The 24,213-nt window shown below is 38.0% G+C and overlaps 2 protein-coding genes across 2 annotated transcripts; one reads left to right on the top strand and one right to left on the bottom strand.

Moving 5' to 3' along the window:
* Window positions 1-45: 45 nt before the first annotated feature.
* Window positions 46-21,196, top strand: LOC131779111 (3'-5' RNA helicase YTHDC2). Its single transcript, XM_059095643.2, has 44 exons — window positions 46-177; window positions 918-1,008; window positions 1,737-1,927; window positions 2,534-2,691; window positions 3,150-3,194; window positions 3,377-3,543; window positions 3,989-4,091; window positions 4,901-5,057; window positions 5,647-5,701; window positions 5,824-6,083; window positions 6,235-6,569; window positions 6,650-6,718; window positions 6,804-6,861; window positions 7,399-7,528; window positions 7,638-7,703; window positions 8,221-8,338; window positions 8,679-8,736; window positions 9,232-9,322; window positions 9,428-9,479; window positions 9,589-9,624; window positions 9,819-9,899; window positions 10,167-10,249; window positions 10,652-10,757; window positions 11,061-11,180; window positions 11,571-11,613; window positions 12,096-12,218; window positions 12,677-12,783; window positions 13,118-13,212; window positions 13,385-13,490; window positions 13,884-13,954; window positions 14,099-14,236; window positions 14,540-14,801; window positions 15,196-15,291; window positions 15,431-15,521; window positions 16,045-16,078; window positions 16,272-16,327; window positions 16,486-16,529; window positions 16,686-16,755; window positions 17,046-17,104; window positions 17,233-17,286; window positions 17,469-17,523; window positions 17,787-17,883; window positions 18,127-18,211; window positions 18,599-21,196. Exons 1-44 carry the CDS (start codon window positions 57-59, stop codon window positions 19,079-19,081), a joined length of 4,920 nt encoding a protein of 1,639 aa, XP_058951626.2. The 5' UTR covers window positions 46-56; the 3' UTR covers window positions 19,082-21,196.
* An 806-nt stretch (window positions 21,197-22,002) lies between these two features.
* On the bottom strand, window positions 22,003-24,163 carry LOC131779125 (kelch-like protein 5). The gene is made up of 2 exons (XM_059095662.2): window positions 23,257-24,163; window positions 22,003-23,100 (listed from the first exon to the last, which is right to left on the bottom strand). Exons 1-2 carry the CDS (start codon window positions 24,082-24,084, stop codon window positions 22,225-22,227), a joined length of 1,704 nt encoding a protein of 567 aa, XP_058951645.2. The 5' UTR covers window positions 24,085-24,163; the 3' UTR covers window positions 22,003-22,224.
* Between the last annotated feature and the right edge of the window lie 50 nt (window positions 24,164-24,213).

A 24,213-nucleotide genomic window follows, 5' to 3' on the forward strand; every position in this document is an offset into this window, starting at 1 on the left:
AAATCTGAAAAAGTACGTTATGTAAATTGAATCTTATGTAACTGCAGATATCAAAGATGGCCAACACTGGCCCGGCTAAGACAAAAAGGGCTCAGAGAGAAATTTGCGTGAAAGAAGAGTTTAAGATCGCAGTGAAAATTGCCCTCGATAGATTTCGATTTGAAGAGAAACAAAAAGGTAATCCTTTGGATTTTCTTAGAATCAAGATGTGTCTCCCAGAACTCAATTGATGACTACATCGTGTTCATATCATTGTTATCAGATTGGAATAATTTGCAGAGAAAAGGTTTGATTGAGATGAAGCTTACACAGGCAACTGTAAAGCCAACTGAGAAGTTTTCAAGCATTTTTACGTTTTTGAGCGCTAGTACTTTATTCCTTTTTATGCGTGACACTGTATTAATATTTGTAACAGGAAACGCCGCGTAAACAACATTTAAATTATGTATGGGGGGGGGGGGGGGCATCAGTACTCCTTCCGTAAGATCGACGAGGTACTTATTTTTCTAATAAAATTATCCTTAAGATCTATCACAGAAACGTGGCTCGATTTCTAAATACTTGTTTCATTGGTTGGCAATTTGAAAACAAGCCAAGATAAATCAGACACAGTGATGAGGGATTGTCTATATGCACTGATGCTTTTCGGCGGAAATTTATACAATAAAAAGCCGAGCGCTATTGAGTCATGTGTCTTTGTGTCAGTACAACAGTTTGGTCTCATTCTGTACTTGATTCACAGCAGTAAGCAACCATATGAAACCAGAAACATCAGCTTATTATCACTATTAATATAATAACTATACCTTTTTATCCCGTCACATTGTAAATTCAGAATGTACAGTCAGTGCTTTTTGTTAGGGACAAGTGTCTGAAAAGGTTGAATTTTCATGAGGTGATTTGTTATCTTTATATAGTTCTAGAATTTCCTTCATCATTTACATCTGTGGAAAGAGCCTACATACACAGATTATGTCAGAACTTAGGATTAAAATCAAAAAGCAAAGGGTAAGATGTGGATTGTTTACCTTCATTGCAGCTCTATGTTATGAGTTATATTAATGACAATGATTATGATAATATTACCCTTTACATCCTTACATCAATATGTATATTCTCCACATTACTTCATTATACATTTCCTAAGGTGGTGACAGGGAGATTTTGCTTATCAATCAAGATCTTATTTACTTGAAGTTCATTTCCTCTATTCTCCTGAACCTAATGTTTTATTCAGATGTGACAGTTACTGGTTGTTTCACCAACAGTAGTTTTGCAAACATTGCTGGTCGGTTTGCAAACATGTAGAAGTCAGTTCGCAAACGTTTAGAAGTCAGTTCGCAAATGTCTAGAAGTCAGTTATAAACATTTACATGTCAACCTGGGTTTAACCATACGATTTAGAATGCTGCAAAACGACTGACATTCGGGATTACACCGTAAGGAGGAATTAGGTGCCAGTCACTCTGAGGGTTCAATATTTAAAGGTAAATTTTCATACAAGTGGTCTTGTTTGCCCCTCTTCTTGGATGGATATTTGCTGAATTAAAGTGCAACTCTCTCTTCTGATCTTTCTCATTTTTCAAGCAACGATTTTCAAATACATCAAATTCTCTTATGTATTCATGGTGGCATATTGGGCATTTAATACTTACAGTACATAGTTGACAAAAACCTTTTCTTAGTAAGCTGAAATTGGTATGTTTCATTTCCTTTATATTTTCATTACTTTGCAGGAATGGAAGTAATAGATTTCTAACAGTCTCTAAGAAAACTGTTAGTGCTGGAACCTGTAGCACTGTTTTGAATCTCACCAGCAATGCTACACACCATATTGAGCATTTACTGAAGAAATTTCCTTTAAACATCAAAGAAAGGCAAGAGCTCCAGCCCAAGACAGAAAGGTCGACAGTTACCTTTGATACAGGTGTGTAGTTTCTATTTGCCAAGGATTTACTCAGTAGTAATAGGTTTTTGTTTTATACTCTAAAAAGAAAAGGCTTCCTTCATTTTAAGCAATCTGACATGTATGTTAGACTGAAATTCTTCCTCGAATGTGTTCACTGGATTTATAATCTTTCATTTGTAGTATCTTTATAGTACTCCAAAATGAGTTTTAACACTTTAACTCCCATGAATGACCAAGACAGAATTTCTCCTCACAATATCAATACAATATGGATTAGGTAAGGGATGAGAATAAAGAAAAATATCAACTAAGGGACTATATGTTGATCCAATTCCAAATTCTCCAAAGTAACATTATAAGTATTATATCACAGACAGTAAGGAGATTTTTGAAAAACTACATGATTCATCATTTTAATATAATTTTTTGACTTAATCTTTGGTTTGGCTGAATTTTAAAAGTACTTTACTATTTACTTATAGCTGTTTTATTTTGCCATTTATTTATTAAGCAATTTTAATTTAAATTAGTGTGTAAAGTGTTATTAGGAGTTGTTACAAATACTTTTTATTTATTTTTATTTAAATGGATATTTTGTATATAATGCATATTTTTTTCAATAAGGACGTGGTGGAAGAGAAAGTAGAGTTGTTGGTAGGCTTAACAACAACACTCCTGCAGTTCCACCAGTTGTGAAAGAGAATGATTTCTTTTCATTTCGCAAGTCTTTACCAATTTATGAGCTGAGGGAACAGATCATGAAGCTTATTTCTGAGAACCAGGTGAAGTCTTAAAGTTACAAAATTGTTATGAACATCTGGTGCACTTGAACTAAAATTGTTTGCTTTCAATTAAGGAACTGCTGAATAAACAACTTTTTTTAATCCAGCTGTTTCAAGAAAGGTTAAGGGAAAAAAGGAGAAAAGTTCATGTGACCATCTCAAAAAGTAGTTTGGGTATCTTGTGATCCATGAATTTTAAGAAATCAAATACTTTAAGATAAATGTATTTATCAAATATGCATTGCCTTGTCCTTACAGTGACGCTTTCCAAGATTTCCCTGAAATTCGGAACTGTGACCTGAAAATTACCCATCATATGTTTGGGGTTGTCACACACACTTTTATGCTTTTAATAACAATCTCGAAACAGCTGTATATCAATGCTGTCTCCAAAACTTTATGCATTGTCATATTACTTGTTAATTGAAAATTTTGTTTCTTATGAATTGTCCATCCAGGTTGTTCTTATATCTGGTGAAACAGGTTCAGGAAAAACAACTCAGGTAATGAACTTAAATTTAACAATTAACAACCAGTTGAAGTTGAAGGGAGAACAATGCTTATTCTCCTAAAATTGCCCTTTAAATTTTTTTTCTCTTTGAAGCATAAAATCACTCTGGAAACAATGCAAATATTCAGTATCATCCTTATTCATTATTTTATTTTTCCTCCTCAAAACATTTAGGTTCCGCAATTTGTACTGGAGGAGGCTTATGCTAACTCAACTCCTTGCCGAGTGGTTTGCACTCAACCTCGGCGCATATCAGCTTTATCAGTGAGTGAAAGAGTTGCTACTGAAAGAGGAGAAAGACTTGGACAGACTGTTGGTTACCAAATTAGGCTGGATAATAGGTAATCTGAAGATCTCACATAATTTAAAGCATTTCTAATTGGAAAGTATGATGTACACTTTAAGTAACATGCTACAAGAAAGTTACCCCTAATGTTTATCAATACCCTTCTAACCATAAAGTAGAGAGAGACGCTGTGAAGGATTGTATACTTCTTATCAACAATGAAAGATATAAAGCCAACAAACATATCAGTTCTATGTGGTGGGGTCAGCACTAAGTAATCATGGTTGTTCCAGTTCTTTTTTGGTTTGTTTTGTTTAGCTAATTGTATTCTTAAAGACTCTGCAAGATTTACACATGGAAATTTTCTCTCTTCTGTATGATTTTTATTGCTTAACTAGTCTTATTGTTTGATTTAATGTGTAAGGAACTCTCATTTTTTGTCTAATGTGAATAACCAATGGTAACATGTGTCATCTTTTGTACACTTGATTATCTTGCAGAATATCTCCAAAAACATTGTTAACATACTGTACAACTGGAGTGCTGTTACGGACTTTGATGTCTGGAGATAATTCACTTTCATTTATCACTCATGTTATAGTGGTATGATAAGAAATATTTCAGTATTTGATAGTTATTTGTCTAAACAGATTTATTAATGAAGCTAATTCAATTCAAGTTAGGGAACAGAGATACCAACTGCTAAAAAAATTTCAAATCTTAAAATATCAGTCCATTTCATAAGCCCCCCTCCTCCCCCTCCCCCACCTTCTGCTACGACAAGGCATACATGTAGATCCAAAAAGGTAGTGGCTTAACCCTTTAACTCCCAGAAGTGATTAACATGTAACTTCTCCCTATAATATCTAAACATTATCCAGCAAACGGGTCATGAGAATATTCAAACTTATCAGGTAGAAATTGTCATCTTGATCTAACACCAAATTCTTGTAACCTGTTCATGAGGAAATGTGTAGCAGCTAGAGGGGAGAATTAACAATCAGATCTTGGGAGTTAAAGGGTTAAATGATAGTAATTGTGACTGAGTTGAGTTTTAAACTTGCCAAAAGGAAGCCAAGAAACATAAGATAAGCAGGATGATATCATGATTTCTAAAATCATTTGAAATGTTAGGGTTTTTTTGTGGAAAATGATCCTGACCAGTAATGCTTTTGTTGTGAAGACTCATGGTGTTCTTGGAGACTCCAAGATAATCCAGTAGTGTTGGCATATAAATATATACATGTAAAGTATGATTTATTTTTCAGTGGCAGTACATACTGTATTAAAAGTAACTGTAGACAGAACTTATGTCATGTTTATTGATGTGTCAAGGAAATGGTAGATTGAAAGTAAACAACAAAAAAATAGTTAATTGTGCTGAACAATAATGAAAATTTTTCCTTCATCAGGATGAGGTTCACGAGCGAGATAGATTTTCAGACTTCCTACTAATAGCCTTGAGGGACCTTTTAACAGTTAACAGGAGACTGAAGTTAATTTTAATGAGTGCTGCTTTAGATATCAACTTGTTTATTGACTACTTTGGAAAGTGTCCAGTTATTCATGGTAAGTCAAACTACTTGCCCTGTAACACCCTGACTTTTGACCTTTACTGTGTGGATACTTTTTCCAGTGTTATATTCATTGCCACAGATATTTCAAAAGTAACTTTACACAATTAAAACGATTGCCTGGCTGGTAAGTTATTTGGTAGACTACCTGCAATTATCCTTCTATTTTTTTTTCAATTTTTTTTAATTCTTAGAACTGTTCATCATTGTTGTGATGAAGAATAAAATCAATACCCCTTTAGTTGTATAATAAATCTACCAGTATCAGGCACATTTCTACCATTCTGAGTCACTATAAATTTTTAAAAAATGGAGGAAATAGGACACAGATTTTGCCAAGGAAATAAATGTAACCAAATCACAGATTAGTGGATTTGAACCAAGGAGCTCCAGCTTTCAAATTCAGCACTCAAAACAACTCCACAGTATTTTCTCCCTATTGTACTCATGTGCAATTTCCTGAGCTGATGCATTAGTTTACTTAAACAATCTTTCATTGCTTGGCCAGTGAACTGTTCTTGGGTTGCCATATAAGGGGAACTGCACTATTGCTTGATGAAGTCAACTCACATTATTTTTCACAGTACCTGGTAGGTGCTTTGATGTACAAGCATATTTCTTGGAAGACATTCTTAAAATGTGAGTATTTTTTCTTCGGAAAGTATATTCTCCAAGACAAACTTTTCCTTTTTTCCATACATGCATCTTGGTAGTGCACTGTACAAATATCTTAAAAAAATCTTACAACTCTAACTTGCCAGGACATCATACTGTAACAAGGAAATGGTAAAACATATGAAACACAACCAAACCAAAAATGGTACAGGAGAAAAGGATGACAACATTTCCCTTCCTACTGAGCAGGAAGTTTCAAATGCAGCAAATGATGAGGAAGTTGAGAGTTCTCACAAAGATAATGAGACTGGAAGTGAGAATAATGTCAACGCAGAAGAGACAGGTCCTCCTACTGCTGACGCACAAGCAGAAGGGATGTTTGATGTAGAACTACAGGCATCAGAAGGTATGTGGTACTTCTTTAGAGAATATAAGCAGTTTGTGTTATTACCTTGGCAGGTATTAATGACTCTTTGATGGTTATGTAGGTTCTTTTACTGAATAATTTTACTAGTTTACTTGACAATTAATGTATAAACACATACTTCCCTTATCAGATGCAGAACTTGAAGATGATCCTATTCGAAAACTAAATGAAGATTCTCAAGACAAAGACTATCTTCCTGAATTCCAGCTTGATGAAGAACTGGGTGATGGAGACATGGATGAGGACATCTTACTGGAAGGACAAGAGGAAGGTGAAAATGATGCAAATGATGATGAAGATGTTGAGGAGGGAGATGATGTAGATATTGAGGAGATCGAGGATAAAGTTGATGATAGAGACATTAAAGAGCTGGATGAAGCTGTGGAAGGAATCAAACTCCAGGAAGATAATGGTGATAATGCTTTGCAAGGCCTGGCAAATGATGACAATGATAAGCAGGATGAGGTAGGTTTAACTGTACATTAAGCTTAAAAAAACCTTCATCTTGAAATTCCTATAAACTTTAATTTTTTTTTATCTCCAAGGAGAGTGACAGTGAGGAACAATATTTACGGCAAGAAATGGATAACAGCATTTCAGAGGCATGGCTAAACGTAAGTGTAAAATAGATTATATATGTCTCTAGATTATACATCTCTCAATAAGAAATTAGGGTAACCTGCACTTTTGTCTTGACAGGGTGATGAGGACTCATTTGTCCAGATTCTCTACTTGATCATGCATGAGAACATCAGTGGTAAGTAGTTGGCAAAATATAACATTCTTCCTAGTTCTTAGTTTTGACGTACACTGCACATGTACTGTGTATTCAGGACAGGCAAAAGAAATTTTCAAACTGGTAGAGAAATTCTTTTGCCCTAGGCTGTAATATGAGGTACAAAATGTGGCAAGCATAAGAGGTTATTGCCTAACAAGGAGAACACTGACATAAAGTCCAGACATGGGTCACCTTGTTACATGTAACTGAATCTTGTCCAGATGAGGCTCATACAGCCAAGGCTTAACCCAATTTTGATGTTGTGTAGCAACTAGGAGTACTGGGATGCTAGTACAGTGCATTCCCCTCCCCTCCCCTCCCCCCTCTCCTTAGTGGAAAGGGGCCTGTGAGAGTTACATTTCTCACCCAAAAACAAAATAGAATGAGCTGGCCAGGGTGTGAAATTTTCAAACAGGATTCCACTGTGATTATTAAAACATCACCTCTCCTCTCCTATGATCATACAAGCTGTACTTTAGAACACTGTTGAAGACCTTTGCCTCTCTTCTTCCACAGTTGACCATCAACACTCAGACACGCAGGCCACTGCCCTGATGGTTGCATCAGGACGAGGTTGTGCTGGTGTTGTTGAACAGTTGCTGAGTTTAGGAGCCAATCCTCACATTAGGGAGCCCAAGAATGGATGGTAAGGAAATATTAATTTTTTTTGTATGCCCTACCATCAAATTTTTTCAAGGTCTTGTTGCTGAATTAAATCATGCGACAAATTTATGGACATAATTTCTCTCCCCAAGGACTGCTATAGATTGGGCCAAGAAATGGGAACATAGTGATGTTGTCCAAATTCTTGAATCGTGTTTGTGAGTATGACAATTTAAAGTATGATTTTAATAGTTTGTGTACTCCAGGTGTTGAATTGCTTTGTATGTAATCATCTAGCTTGTTCATAGATTAGCTTAAAAATGGATTTAGAGAGTATGATGAGGTTGTAGAAGGTTTGATGAGATTTAGGAAAGGTATTTATAAAGTAAGGTAGGTATCATGTCATATTAACCCTTTGAAAACTAAAAGTGATTAGAATCCAACTTCTCCTTACCATATCTCCCTGAATCATTTGGCATTAAACTGATGAGAATAAACAAAATGATCACCATTTAAAGAAGCTCTTGATTGGTAAACAAATTCTCCTTGTCAGCATCTTTGGAAATGTATAGAGAACAGTATAGAGAATATGCATACTGATGTTAGGGTGTGAAGGCATTATGAAGTCTGACCGCTGCAATGTACTTTTCCCCAAGTAAATTTGAGAGTGAAGGCAGTCTTCACTGAAGTATCTGCCAATGTCTTGAAGGGAAATTTTTATGTTTATCTTTTTAGGTCATCACCCAAAGTTCCGTATGTGGATGAAACAGCTTTAGAAAGGGAATCTAATGAACTAAGTGAAGAAAGCAAAGAACTGCTTGCTATTTACCACAAGACATTTGATGATGATCGGGTAAGGCATGCTAGGTAAATGCACCTGTAATCATTCAAAGAATGCTTTTTCCAAAGAGTTAAGTCTGAATCAAACCTTAGTCTCACCAGTTGCAATCACTGATAGGTTGCAATGTCAGGTTTCTGATTGAAATGAGGAATCAACCATAGAAGACAGCAAGTATGATGTCAAAGTTGTATATTGATACATGTCTAAAATCAGCAAGAGTAGCCATTCTGTGGCTGATTCTTCTGCCTTCTTCTCCACCAACATTACTAATTTGGATAGCCTAGGTTGTTACTAGACTATTGCTTCAGTTGTGCAGAAAGGTCTTTGGTAAAAATCTCTGTTCCTTTTGCAGGTTGATCTTGACTTAATCACTAGTCTACTGACATATATTTGTAACACTCAGCAAGAAGGTCAGTTCAACTTTAAATATTTTAGGTGAAGTCACCAAGTAAGAGCTTATTTCTGGTTGTCATGGCATAAAGAGATTAGAACTATGGATTCCCTCCCCCCCCCTCCGGAGTGTGTATTACTCTGTCACCCCCAGCATTTCATCACACTTCACTGAAAATTTCCTTGTACCCAATTACACTCCAGGGTGGAGACAGGCACTGTGAGGTTACACTGTAAACTGTCACCTGAGGACACAATAAAGTGAGGCAGATATAGACTGGACTCCCACAGACTGGACTCTTATGCCTCTAAAATCAATGTTAGGTTGTCTGTGCCTGTTAAAGAACATAAATTTAGTCACCCACCATTTTATTAATGATACGTTAAAAAAAAAAAATGGTAAGAATGTATGAATACTTTTTCTCTATTCAAGCTACAGTTGCATAGCTGGCAGATGTTCAATTTGAGTTCTCTCCACTAGAAGTAAATTAAATTTATTTATTATACCCACACAGGTTCTATATTGGTATTCCTTCCTGGTTATGATGAAATTATCACTCTCCGTGACAATTTAACGGCTGATAAGGAATTTGGAAATACTAGAAGGTAGTTGTTGATAAAATTTTGTTGTTTGTTAAACCCCTGCTCTTAAGTATTCAAAAACAGTGCCTCAGATTCATGCCCATAGTATTTCTTTCCTCTTTTTCCTAGGTATCAGATTTTTACCCTACATTCTTCCATGCAAGCTACAGAGCAAAGAAAGGTGAGTGACGAAGAGTACTCTCTTCTTGTTTAAATTTTGCAAGAGTCCTTGATAAGCTTAGGATGTCTCTATGGCACATGACTAAGTCATATTCTTTTGTTTATTCAAGGTTTTCAGAAAACTACACCAATCAATCAGAAAAATTGTGAGTTGTTAATTAGTTGAAATGTTCATGCTAGTTTATCCTCAGCAAGGTAACAACAATAGTATGACTCGGCTACATTGTACGTTTACACATAATCATGTATACCTTTGATTTTATTAGTGATGTCTCTGGGTATTGAACAAGTATTCGACAATTATGGTATACCCTTGACATGTGCTTTTGTTTTCACACAGATCCTTTCAACAAATATAGCAGAGACTAGTGTCACTATTGATGATGTTGTGTTTGTGATTGACAGTGGAAAGGTGAAAGAGGTTGGTAACTAATTACTTCTCTTTGTGGGGCAACCAAAGCAATTCAAAAAATAAATAACCTTCCCTTTGGCACGCTGCATATCCATGCACCATTGATAATGCTCTTCTCGGTGTCCTGAACGGTTTCAACTGAACATCTACTTCTTTGGCTTGTGGCATAAGGATGATTATTGAGGTTTACACTGTAAATGTAGCTATCTATGCTAACTGTGATATAGGTTTAATTTAGAAGATAAGAAATATTTATCAACCTTTTTTATTATCTAGAAAGCCTTTGATGCACTGACATCAGTCTCTTCACTTCAATCTGTATGGGTGTCCAAAGCAAGCGCAATTCAGAGGAAAGGAAGGTGATCTATTTGTTTTTATAAAGTAACCGAGATAACACGAGGGCCCTGATTGGTCAAAAACCTTTTGTTTATTGCATCACCAAATTGAAACATTTTGAGTTTATTTTATAAATTTCCAAACTTTTTATAGAATAAGAGAGACGGTAAGTTTTGAGCTCGGTATAGAAATAGAGAAAGATGTTTTTGTCTTGTCACGAGCGAGGGACAAAGAGGAACACGCTTTCTCATGGGTACTCAGGTACTTTGTTCCTCGCTCGTGACAAGACGAAAAACGTCTTTTTCTTAAACCTTCTGTTGTTGAAATATTTTTATTGTGTTCATAGTTAAGCATACTTACAGCATTCTTCGTTTCCCATCCACATAAAACCAAACTTACATCTTCTAACTCTTTTTCCTTCTCAGGGCTGGGAGATGTTCCCCTGGTGTTTGTTACCACTTATTCAGCCGAGTTCGACATGATAGCTTCTTGGAATACCAGATCCCCGAATTATTACGAATTCCTCTGCAGGTAGGATTCAGAGAGTATCAATTTTATTAACCTGACCTTTTTGCAATAAAAGAACTCACACGTAAATTAAGTTTTTATTGAACTTAATCTAGTCGATCGTCTTCACAGATATCGCTTTGGAGACAGACAAAAGAAACCGTTTTTGAGAGAGGTGGCTCTTACGGAGGGGAGAGGGGGCTGGGGTAAAATGTAACACCTGTTGAACCTATGTCCTTCACAACTCGGTTACGATGCGTATAGCTAACGAAGAGAAGCAGTGTTAGGTGAAGCTTCAACTGTATTACTGTTGTTCTTGTTTTGTAGGAATTATGTCTTCACACAAAACTTTTAGCATCACCAAACACGTCAATAAGTGATTTCTTGTCCAAAGCTCCCGAGGCTCCTCCGCTTTTGATTCTTCGAAATGCTGTTGCCCTTCTTAAGGTTGGTATTGACACCAGTAGTATTGTTGCCAAACCGTCTTAGTTAATTCTGTTTACACTATTCATCGCATATCCTTCACTGATTTTGTGTACACCATATACTTTTAGATTACCAAACGTTTTTTGTTGAAGCCCTGATTTTTTTCAGGCTTCTTCTTTCCAATTGCTTAAATTGGAAAATTTACTGCGATGATCACATTTCACTTTCGTTTTTTGTTATGTTTGACCCATTGGATCTTAATTTCACCTCAAAGAAGTACATGCATATGGTGTACTTACTGTAAAGTTTTTGTCCGCGTCTGTTACTTTTCTTTCCACTTTTTATTCACTGCTTCTGCTCTTGCATAAGTAACTGTAGCTGATCGTTTGATTTGATTTATTTTTGATCCAGACCATAGACGCTTTGGACCAATGGGAAGACCTGACTGACCTTGGTAAATGCATTGCTTTATTTGACAGAACTTTGTAAAAGGAGAACTCAAAGAAAAATCAGGCAAACTGCCTGAAGCGCGGGCAACGTGCATGACCAAGTCACTTGTGACTTTACTTTGCATTTGATTGGTTGAGGGATTGGACCACTCAAAGACCTTAGTGAAGACAAAGCATTGTCGGATTGCTTCCCCCTCAAATAAAAATTCACTAGCTAGAAATCCTGCTTTTATATGTTCATTTAATAGTGGTTCTCTTTTCTCCTGCCCAAAAATTATCTGACAATCTTTAACCTTAACCTGAGTCTTTCATGACTCGTTGTTACAGTGTGATAACTGAAAAGCTACTTATCAAGCATAAGAAACGTTTCATTCTGGCAATTATGCCGATCTTTGTAGTACCGTTTTTGTGGAATTACCATACGATTCGGTGTAATGGCCATGCAGTTTTTTATAATTACTGTGTGATTCTGTGTCACCTCTCCTAGGTCGTCATCTTGCTGACTTACCCCTTAGTCCACAGCTGGGGAAGATGATCCTGTACTCAGTTGTACTGAAGTGTGTGGATCCAGTGGTGACCATCGCCTGTGCTCTGGCCTACAGGGATCCTTGTAAGTAAAGGAAAATTACAAAAAAGAAGCAGAGGAAATTCTCTGAGCCGACAAAGCAGACCCGTAATTTGAGAATCGCGGTGAATCGTTAAACCGACTTGCTATCTCCGTTCTCAAGGAACAAACGAGTGATTTTAAGTAAATGCCAGGCCTATTGATAATTAATCAGTCAGTCATCATGGTGAAAAAACTTTTATACGATTATACTTTTTCGTCTTTGTCAAAAAATATGGTAGCAAAACTTTCTGACATGCTCCTCTGTGGCAGTGCAGTGCTTGTGTGGGACTTCTTACCGACAGATACTACCTTCCCCTTTGACGGGATAAGGGTTTTCAGTTCGTCTTGTTCAGATAGAATTTACGACTCACTTTGGAACTCAAATACAGCATATACCAAGGTAAACTCTTGGTGTGTGGAACTTTTTAAAAGCCTTATACTTGCTCTGTGTTTTTTTTCAGTTATTCTTCCAATGTACGCGGCCGAGAAGCGAGCTGCAGCTGCCGCTAGAAAAAGATTCATCTTGGATCCTTTCAGCGATCACTTGGTGTTCGTGCAAGTGTTCAGAGTGAGTTGGTTACTACTTGTGATGCAGGGTTGGTGCGTTGCAATAATGAAAAAAAGAAACATCTGGATATATTTCTGACAGATACAATAGCTTATCTTTTAAAATCAAAGGTGATCTTTGAATCGAAGAATTACGAAATTATTCATACTAATTCGAAGCAAGAATGATAGAAGAATACTCACCATCTCTACTCTCTTATGGCTCAAATTAAGCAAGATCCTCCAAGGAACTATAGAGCAAACCGAACTTGCGAATTTTTCAGTGTTGGATCTCTCATTAGTGCTTTATGTACCCATGCCATTGTTACATGCCGTTTGGATCTTTTGTTCCTTAGGGCTGGCAACGTGCACGATCTGAAGGTTACGACAGGAACTTCTGTCGGAGGAACTACTTGTCTCAAGCTACCTTAGAAATGATGGCTGGTATGAGGTAAAGCTTTTAAAAGGCCGGTTTATAATTTAGATTTGAAAATCTCAAGAAGTTATTCCATTGCAAGGTAACCTTGGACCTTAACGTGCTTTTTACATGAAGGTACTGGTTAAATGATTGAAGGGGTGGTGCGATCCCCGTCATGTTTCTGATTTACCTGTTGTCATTTTAGAGCACAAATTCTTGGACAATTGAAATTTGCCGGTTTCATTCGCCCCCGCGGAGCAGGAGACATCAGGGACTTGAATTCCAACTCAAACAACTGGGCTGTTGTTAAGGTATGTTTCTACTGAATATAGGTGCAATTGCGGTGAAGAAATAATCGTCGCATATCCTTCGTTGCTGTCGTTGTCTCTGTTTGGTTAGCTGTCATCGTTTTCATCATTTTCACTGTCGCTTTTCGTTGTAATATTTGTCGTCATGGGCAACGTCATGACTACCCGCCATAACTGTCCTTTTTCTCCTTCTTGGTTGCTGTTTTCTTCTTCAAAGAACTGTTCGAACTCACTAGCCATTGCTCATACCTACCTGCTGTAATCCAGAGAACTCTACCATTTTGAGTCTTAAAATGAACAGATACTATTCTTAGTTTGGTTTCCAGTGTAATACCCTTATCCTTTCTGCATACCATTATTTAAAACTGGTAAAATTAAACTTTCCTTTGTTGTCAGGCGGCTCTCTGTGCTGGAACATTTCCACAGGTGGCTCGTGTGGATAGAAGTGCGAAAAAACTTACAACACAGTAAGAGCAAATACTGTTAGACTTAAATTGTGCTAATGTTTGCTTTATTTTGTAGCCTTTGTTAGTTAGAAGTGTTTCTTCGCCCCGTCCTTAGCGATTTCAGCTAACATTTTTTTTTATGAAGCTGTGTTGTTAATGCTGCAGGAAAGAGAGTAAAGTTCGGTTCCACAATTCCTCCATATTGTACCAGTCTCCAACACAAGGAGACTCCATGTCCGCTGCTCAAACAAAGGCCATCAACAGACTTCCCTCCGATTGGCTTATTTATGAGGAAATGTCGAGGTTTGTTTCTTTCTTTCTTTCTTTCATTTTTATCTCAAGCTAATCTTTCAGTGCTACCTAACTGGTGGTTCCTAGCAGGGGTTCATGTTTGCTGTATGCTGACATGAGCTCAGATAAATGGACTCAAATCATGTTGAATAGCTGTAAAACTTCTTCAAAAAATGTTTAAAAAAATTTCAGAGTCGACAATGGTATTTTTTAATTCTGCAATTGGGCTCTGTAAAAGAAACAAGTTTACCAAAAGCCTCTACTTTTACTAATTCGCCTCTGAACACGTGTCATTAACTGTCTATCCTTTTCCAGGTTGTACACAACAGTGACAGTTAAATGCTGTACACTGCTGTCCCCTGTGACAATAGCACTCTTCACTGGACCAAGCCTGTCTTCCGAGCGTGTTACCCAGGACCCCTCTGCTGCTCGTGACAGTGAGAGGTACCTTGGAGATGGACTAGGACGAGAGAGTGAAAGCAGTGATAGCGAAACAGAGGAAACATCAGGAAAGAAAGAAAAAAATGGTGCTCTGTTTAGCGTGGATGAGTGGATCGCGCTGTCTGCGAGTCAAGAGGTAGTTTTTGTGATCCTCAAAAACTTCTACTTCTACTTCTTTTAAGCTTACCTTGTACAAGCACATCAAGAATAACCCAAAAAATGGAAGGAATTCACACTGCCCATAGTCAAAAATGCCTCTAACGTTAGCAAACTTCAATTTAGTCATTTAGAATTTATATGATTTTATGTTCAATTGCAAACCGAGGAGGAAAGTTTTTGTCTGCATTATTCGTCATTCGCGTGGTTAGAATTTGAAGAGACCACCATTTTCACAATGCTGCTAATACCTGTCCTCTATCACAATGAAATTTCGTTTTCATCTATGAACTTCACTTCCTCTTGTTATACCGCATGCATTACCTTGCGAACGTTCAGTATTTTCTCATTTTGCGCTACTTTTTGTCGTTCAGGTTGTTAACCACACGTCATATCTGCATCACAAGTTACAAGCTTTGTTTGTTCGAAGAATTCGTTCTCCTTCCAGACCGTGGTCACAAGTGGACGAGGTATGATACACTAGGCTTGTGTTTGCTTACATTTTATGGAGGAACGTTCTCCAAGTACTGTCGGCTCGTGGAAGCTTTATTTACTAACCAATATTTAATTTTTATTTCTATTTTGTTTGTGTGTTTGTTTGGTACAAAGATGGTTGTCCGTGCGGTAGCAGCAGTTTTGACAGCTGAAGAACAAGCCATGAATCCAACACCGCATCCTCGTCAAAGACGAACACGACCAGGTGACTGAACTTACTCTGAAAAAGAAATCTGATAAAGAAATAAATGTCGTTACAGTTGAGTGTCGTAAGTGATTCGAGATTGTATGTGGATTTTTTTCCAGTGTGCTCTGTGTTTAGCTGCGAAACTTGTGTCAGTCTATCAACCCTAAAAAAGCAAACGTGGAATCAACTGCGACTTCGCTATTGGTGTTTTCCCGCGCTTTTTTACTGGTTGTGCGGTCTGATCTTCTTTGGGTTCTCATTGGTTCCCCATGCTTTTTACGCTTGTTTTGATTGGTCGTTTTGATCACTTGCTTATATTTACACAAACAAAGCGCTTGAAATTTTTGATTTAACTCAATTATCCTGAGCCCTACTTTTCTTAAATGTCTTTAATATATCTATGATATTGTTATTATTATTTCTATATTTTTCAATTTCTTAAATTCATTATAAGCAATTTGATCATTTTGCAAGCCCTAAATCCCTGTGCTGCTCTTAATGTCACATTTTGAATCTAACTTGAGTGTGAATTTCTTTTCAGGATTTGAAAGTGGACCCGACTCAAGATCTCCAAGGTATCCTGTGAATTATTTCCTTATAGTTGAATCATAACACTCATGTCTTAAAATTGCAACATGATAAATTTCATAAAGAAACAAAGTATTTTATGGTGCGAGCTTTGGAGTTGCGTTCATAACGATGCCTAAAAGCTAAAGTTTCAATGTGCATGGCCACAAATAGATAATCATAACTTCTTTCCATCTGCAGGCCTCGCTCGGGTGAGCAGTTCTCTCCATCCAGAGATCGTACACGAGAATCCTCTGGTGAGCTGTTGTTAAAGTCAGTGAAACAATTTAGAGTTTATGAAGTGTTGATCTCATAGGGATGTCCAACGTGATTAAGACGTCTTCAGAATAAGTAGATCTCTGACCCCAATGTCAAAAAAATCTTTAGAATTCATGTTGCAATTTTTTTCCTCCAGGATCAAGTTCACAAGTGAAAAGTGAAATACAGTCATCCTCTCTGGTAACTTTGGCGACGATAATGTTATTTTTAGTTTTGAAATTTAATGATCAAACTTACTTAGTGCTAATGTTTGTAACTATGACTAAAAATCTTGTCTGTGTTCGAAATGGTATGAAGATCTTATCAGTATTAACTTTCTTTTTCAAATGTAAACAGAATGGGAACAAAGTTTCTGGTGATGGTTGGTCCCCAAGGTCTCCTCAACAGCTTGAGAAATTGAGTGAAGGTGAGCATCATTAGTTTGAATAATGAATGATTAAAATGAAACAATGAAATGAGTGAATAGGTGTAGCAGCACATTCCGGTTTTTGATTCTTTTTTAAGTTTCTCTTTTGAGCCACCTACAAAATAAAGCGCAAAGTGAACAAACAAAATAAAAACAGGGAATGTAAACCGCAGTAGACAGAGACTAAGTGTGAAAAAACTCACAGTCAATTCAAGAATCGAGACTTCAATAAAACACTCTAAACTCTATTCACAAATGATATACAACAAAAGCCTTTCTCTTTTTTTCAGCTCGGTACTTTATCATGAAATGCAACAATCAGAGAAATTTGGATATATCGATGGCCAAGGTACCTGCTGACGTTTGATTATAAAAAAAATTTTATTTGTACAATAAGTACACAAAGATTGCATGTCTGTGGTTTTATGAAATACAGTGTTATGTAAATGTTACAGAGGTATTTCATTGTCTTTACAGGGCATTTGGGCAACAACACTAGCCAATGAAAAAAAGCTGAACAAAGCCTTCAAGGTTTGTTAAAATGAATGTGGAGGACGGAGAAAAGTCTAAGCTGCAATAAATTGATTGAATATTTGTTAATTGGAAAAATATTCTAGGATACTTTTGAGTGGACAAGATCAAGAAGGAACTGAAGCAAATTAGTTGATGGTTTTTCGTAGGCAGTGGCCATACTAAAGTGATTTTGTTTGTAGGAATCTAAGCATGTTATGCTGGTCTTCTCAGTGCAAGGAAGTGGACACTTTCAAGGTAATTGGTTTGTTCAAGAGAGGATCCATCTTTTAGATACTCGCGAAGAACATGTCATGTCATTCTTGGGAGACAAGCTGCCTTGAGTCTAAAAGTAACTTGAGATAGGTCATTATTTGCAGTGAAGCGTCTCAAATGAAGAGTTTAGCCTCTAAGTATCATCGTCTCTTGGTTTATTTAAGAACTAATCTCCAAGAATTCTTATTCAGCCAAAATAAAGTTCTTACCATTCTGACCAGGTTCATGTTCCTCTTTTGTTTCAGGCTATGCACAGATGACGTCACCCATTGGCAAAGACAAGTCTCCGGAGTTTGGTTCAAGTTCACTAAGCGGTGCTTTTAGTGTCGAATGGATAAAAAAGTATGTGCTGCACATGTACTTGTTGTAACGTATTTGCTGTTTTCTTTATTTTACTCCAAGTCTATAAATTACTAAGTCTTAGTTAGGACAAAGTGCATCAGGGTTTACAGTTTTGTGAGTTGGAAGACCCACTCTGAATTTGAATTAAAAATATATCAGTCTCTTGAATCAAATCTTACCCTCATCATGATTTTTATCCTTCTATCAGGTGTAACCGAATTCTGTTTTCCCATTATTCCATAGAGCCAGTATTCCATTCCAACAAGCTCACCACCTAGTTAACCCTTGGAATGATCACAAGAAGGTTCAGATTAGTCGCGATGGACAGGTAAATGCAAGTCACTACAGTGCACCTATGTAGAGGTTACTCTCTTTGATAAGAGATAAGACAAGATTACAGCTTCCTCTCGCGCTCAGGGTTGGAAAACCAAATGGTCCTTTATCTCCAGAATAACATTTTAGAAAATCTTAAAGGTGCCCTTTATTCTTTTCAAAGCATTTTTATATCATGCAGACAATATTAGAATCATGAACAATCGAAGGAAAACCCTTTACTTGTGAAAACGCCGTTGGGAAGATAAACTCATCGGGAGATGGGCTTCTATCACCCTGTGCATTCAATTTAAGTCTAAATTGATAGCGTATGGCTGAATGGTGCCGAGACCTAATCAAGAATTGAAAATCTAAGAATCACAGACATGCACATCTTTTGCAGGAGCTGGAACCTAAAATTGGCGAAGAACTCTGCAAACTATGGGACGCTGACCAAGCTGGTGGGACTGGGCGAACTCCACGATCAACAAACAGCACGAGTAGACGTGGCAAGCCCTCTGGACCCGCCCAAGCCGATCCCCACCCCACCACTGGTCAGTGGCAAGGTGCACAGTACACTGCAATGCAACAGGTGTACGCTACCCACACCCCCTCCATGCCAATACCTGTTCCCATTCCTTCAGCGCACTCCCGACACACCATCGCTGCGCCGTACCCTCGTCCCCAAGTGATGGCAGCCCAGCCTATGGCTGTCCACCCACATCCCGCCGTCCCCTTCGGTGCTCATGCAATGGCACTGCAGTCTCAATTCCGTCCGGCGGCGGCTTCAAGGTTCCCCGGGGCAGTTGTTCAGGCTCCCCATATAAGGAACATGGGTGCACCACCACGTGCATCAAGAGGCTCGTATCATTCTCCAAGAAAGTAATCATTATCATCATCATCATGATCGCTTGTTGCGCCAGTAGGCGCATAGGGTAGTCACATTGTCCACCCAATCCCCCCTGTCGCGTGCCGCCGCCTTGGCCACATTCCAGCTCTTCTACCCGGCCTTGCCTCCCTCTCCTTCAACAGTCCTTCTCCAAGTGGTTTTGGTCTCCCTCTCGCCCTTCGACCTTCTGGTGTCTACCCCAGTGCCGTAAAACAGTCGTTCACACCCTCTCTCCTGAGTACGTGTCCTAACCAGTTCCAAGTTCTTTTTCGCACCTTGCAGCCCATTTTATTGATCTCTCTACCATTTCAACTACTCTCTTGTTTGTCATTATTTGCTGCCACCTAATCTTTTTCCCTACTCCATCAAGGGAGTGATAGAGAAGGGAAAACTCCATCCTGATGCTCGGATTCTATGATGTTGTTGTAACATGAGCTCGTAAGACTTCATACCTCAAATAATCGAGTCACTGAGAGAGAAAATAAGCCGTTTACCCTCTGGACAAAACTGCTGAATCTTTACTGGAGATATTCCAGACTGATTTCTCACCCTGAAAACTCAGTCATTTCCTATTTTAGAGTAATAGTACCGATATGGAAACTAAGGAAACGCCTATTCCAATCTTCGCTTGTTATCTTTTGCATAACTTGTGTAAAGAGTTTAGCGAGCAAACTATTCCCTCCGTGAGGGAAAAATGAAACATACCGTAGGACTCTTTCAATTGGACTTGCTTAATTTAATGCTTTTAGGTGATGTTTCTTCATTTTGTCTTTTGTGTTATCCAAGTAAGCTTTTGCTCTTACTGCATTTCTGGATTGTTGTGCAGGGGAGGCTTGTGAATGAACAATTACTTGGAAATGATAGGTGTACGCATCTAGGCCAAACTTTGTACCTCTAAAAGTGATTTTCGGAAGCACAGTAAAAAGAGATCATAGAGTGCTGGGGTATTAAGTCTCTAGGGTAGCTTTTAGAAGGATGGAAACGAAATTGACTTTTTTTCCATTCAGATTTATTGAGCAATAGTAATGTATTGTACAGAAAGCCTGAAATAGACTTACAAATTACTGGTAGCTATTGTCTTTCTTAGTATCAACTTATGGAATAAAATTGAAGTAGAGTACACTTTATTAAGAATTAATTTCTTACTAAGGACATAGCTAGGGACTGATATCCCTGGAATGCGCGTGACCTACTCCTCCATTCATAAATTTAAAAAATCAAACGATACCGATGACCAACTCGTGGATAAGTACTTAATCTAGAGATGAAACATGTTTGTGAATTTGTAATAATTACCAGTGTAAGGTTGCTCTTATCTAAAAAGCCAGGCTAGCGGAAAATCATGGGAGCACCACAATGATTTCCACAAGTTTTCTTAAGTCAGAAAAGCACACGATTATTTTCGTCCCCTTTTGATCGGTTCAGCCGCCAATGTTTACGGTTCTTGTTTTACATCAGATCATAAACAATCAAAGCGATTGACAGCATAAGGTTTGTGCCTAACTCGATAAATGTTTGCTCGCTTGGAAGGTAATATTTAAAACAACGATACTTGGTAACAACTATAACAAAGCCTCACTATCGTTTCATACGCGGTTACTACTCCAATATGGTTTCGTGCTCGGGCAAGTACGAGACAACTAATTACGGCAGTGTCTACATCTTAGTGAGTGAGTAATTCATTTACATGTCTTGTGTCCCCATGAAAATTCGTTTGCACAAGTTAAAAAGGACATTTGAAAAAATGAAACATCTTGTTACACCGTGCCCCCAAGATCCCCATTAGACGTTGGTAAAAAACCCCTCTTCCCCTTTCCCTCTTTCAACTTTCCCCTTTACCCCTCCCCCGCTTACGGTTGAACAATTCTGTCTACTACTTATTTGCTTGCCAAACAAAACATTACAAAAATATTAAAATACAGGCATTTTTGCATCGAAATTCATACTTGCTCTTAGCGATCGTGTCGCGAGGAGCTTTAAGATGAATATATTATAGATTTTAATGCTTGTAATCTGCTATGAAATGTGCCTTTTACAAAACATCCTACAAATACTTCGGATTTATTGAAATTTGTTTTTAATCAAGGGAAAATTTAGTAAAATGCTTGTACAGTACCCATCCCTTAATGTGCAATAAGAAGATACATCTGCAAATTAAGTGTCTTTAGCATAAGTAGAAAACCCAATGGAAAGAGACGATAATGAGCCATTGCTTCTTAAGTCTGCCATTTACTTTTAGCAAGTCAAAACAGTGTTTAATTACTGGTAAATTTGAAAGAATGTAGCCCGACAAATTCCAACGCCCATAGCTGGTGGAGTTGTTTTACTCCAAAAAGAACAATAAGTTCCGTTTAAAAGAAATTTGATAAACATTGTTTTGCCACGTTCAATTAGATCTCATTTACCAACAATAAACAATTTAACAGACCCATGCATTAGCAGAAGCAGTAATCTTTCTTAGTATCAAAGGTTAATATGACACTGTAACGTCACAGTAATATTTTACGTTGTTAATTCAGGAGAAGGGGTTCTTTAAACTTCAAAGTTTGGTCTACAGCACCCTCTCCTCTCCCCCCCCACCCACACACACCTATATATCCTGCTTGTTGCCAACACTATACGTGCGATTTCGAAAACGAAATACATATCGTGATTGAAATACACACGTATTAGGAAGTTAGAATATTTGCCTCAAAAATGATACGTATTCAAAAATTTCTTCATGCTCAGTATCTAAATAGGGGTAATAATTTTTTTGTAATAGTGTAGTTTGATCGTCCGGGTGAGTGCAGTCCTGAGAAGGACTGTTGTCGGTAATGGTGACTGACGTTTCGACAACCTGAGTGGAAGTTCGTTGTCGAAACGTCAGTCACCATTACCGACAACAGTCCTTCTCAGGACTACACTTACCCGGACGATCTAACTACACTATTACATGTCACCCCCGGGTTCAAACCATTTACTGTAATAATTTTTTTAAAATAAAAAAATTAAAAGTTGAATTATATTATATCACAAGAGCCGTATTTTGAGATAAACCTCAAAACAGTTTCAGCCTAGTTACGAAATCAAATATTCACCAGTTTTGCTTGAATAAAAAAAACGTCAGCGCTCTTAACACGACTCATTCTTCACACTCCTCACCTCTTAACAGCCAAATAACTAAGAACTGCACCCTGGTCGATTTTTGCCAAATTCTCCCACTCTTTCAGAACTGTATGATGAAGCTTCCCGTGAGTGAGTCTGATTCCACTGTCATAAGGAAATTGGTTAATGATAAAATACACCCTCCCTTCTATTTCCACCACACCGAGGCTGCTGTGGGCGGGAACATTTTTTTGCTCAACAACAATCCAAGCGTTGGTTTCTTCGTTATACATTTCTACAGATGCAGGATTACCACATGGACGATGACATCGGTCGCTAGAAACTTTGCCCCCAGCAACATAAAGATTACCGTTCACTACAAGAAGACTGGATCCAAAGTGGAGTTGGGAAGTGTTTGCTTTTTTCGCCCACTGGTTTTTTTGTGGATCAAAACAGTATAATACGGCTGGATTCACGATCGATTGACTTTTCTCTACATAGAGGACATAAACTTTGTTATTTAATACTGCTATACCGCTATAGAAAAATGACTTCTTAGTCTCGTCACAGAGAGTTATTTCATCTTCCATTCGAAAGTATCTCCACCTACGTTGAACGAAATTGTACCTTTCAGAATTTCGTGTGCAGTCAGCAGGAAATGAGTAGATGTGGTCTGCTGTAACACAAAGATGTTTTATTTCACCACATGAATGAGTAAGCCTCTCCCACGCATTTGTCTCCGGGTCATAGCGATAAAGGCAGTGACCAAGGGAGTCATTTGCGGCAACCACTAACTTATCGGCAGCAGACACCGCAGAGTAACAATGGGTCGCCAGAGTAGCTGATGTAGAGACTGACAACGGCTTCCAAGTCTTGGTTCCGACATCAAAAAACTGCAAGTGAGAACGAGGCGAAACAGCAACAAGAACCTGAAATACAATTACCGGAAAGTGATATCTGGAAAAAAAAAAAAAAAGACTAAAAACGATAAAGCTACACAACTCTACCCTCTCAAAATATTACTGTACATAAAAATCTTAGCTATGGTAATGTTTGCCCTGGAAAATACTACTTAAGTCACTTACCGGGCTTTTTGATCGTGGCTTCGTTTGATCCCTAGAAGACTTGGGTTCATGAGATGGCTTGTGTTTATAGACTGCTGCTTCATAGACTTGTTTGTGAATATCAGGCACTTGCTGCATCTCCTCCGTATTCAGGTCGTCGAGCGCAACCGTAATGTCCACCAGCCCCATACGAACAGCTCCAATAACTTTGGCTGCAACTGCCATCCTCTCTTCCTTCTTGTAGTTAATCCACTGCATCACGGATTTGAGGATGAACGTCTCAGAAGGTGCACTGACGTCATCTCGGCTGAGAAGGCTGGTTAATTGGTTTCCACCGATGTGCATCAAAAACTCATTGCTCTCACAAACATCTGTATACATCTTAGCCACAGCACACTCTGCAGCGTCTTGCAGATCTTTCAGCCCATAGCTCACCGCAATTTCCCAGATCCGACAGTAAGTTTCAAAGTCTAAACGAATCTTGACGAACTCGGTCAGCAGGAAATTACAACACTGATGAACAGCACTCGCGACTTGAAGATGATCTGCGGCAGCAAGAACCTTGGACACGCTTTCCTCGTTTACAAGGAGATCTCCAGTGTAGATGGAGTCCAGTATGATCTTAAAAACATCTGGTGAAATGCTTTCATCTTTCAGCTCGATCACTTCCAGGCTTGACTCCTTCATTCCATCTGTAAACATGGCGTAGAAATAATTACTACTTGCGGCCAGCACGATTCGATGAGCTGGAAAGATGTCTTCACCAACTTTTAATCGAACGTCGATGAATTGACTTTCGTTTCGAAACTGAGCACATTTCGACAGAAGAATATCGGCGTGGGCAACCATATTGCTGAAGGAAATGATCTCACTCTACTTCAATATCAACAACAGATCAGAAAGTGCCTTACGGTAATACGGTGTTTAGGCGATCGCGTTATCGCGTGACCGCTACATGCCAACGTCATCTCGTTACCT

This window comes from Pocillopora verrucosa, chromosome 4 (assembly GCF_036669915.1).
Source record: "Pocillopora verrucosa isolate sample1 chromosome 4, ASM3666991v2, whole genome shotgun sequence".
Classification (NCBI taxonomy): domain Eukaryota; kingdom Metazoa; phylum Cnidaria; class Anthozoa; order Scleractinia; family Pocilloporidae; genus Pocillopora; species Pocillopora verrucosa.

What these genes read in the sequence shown, in the direction of transcription:
- LOC131779111 (XM_059095643.2), top strand. Translation starts at nt 57, where the DNA reads ATGGCCAACACTGGCCCGGCTAAGACAAAAAGGGCTCAGAGAGAAATT. An exon ending in GCAATTCAGAGGAAAGGAAG is followed by an intron (nt 10,250 to 10,651) that starts GTGATCTATTTG and finishes TTTCCTTCTCAG; the next exon opens with GGCTGGGAGATGTTCCCCTG. An exon ending in TATTACGAATTCCTCTGCAG is followed by an intron (nt 10,758 to 11,060) that starts GTAGGATTCAGA and finishes CTTGTTTTGTAG; the next exon opens with GAATTATGTCTTCACACAAA.
- LOC131779125 (XM_059095662.2), bottom strand. Translation starts at nt 24,084, where the DNA reads ATGGTTGCCCACGCCGATATTCTTCTGTCGAAATGTGCTCAGTTTCGA. An exon ending in AGCCACGATCAAAAAGCCCG is followed by an intron (nt 23,101 to 23,256) that starts GTAAGTGACTTA and finishes ATTGTATTTCAG; the next exon opens with GTTCTTGTTGCTGTTTCGCC.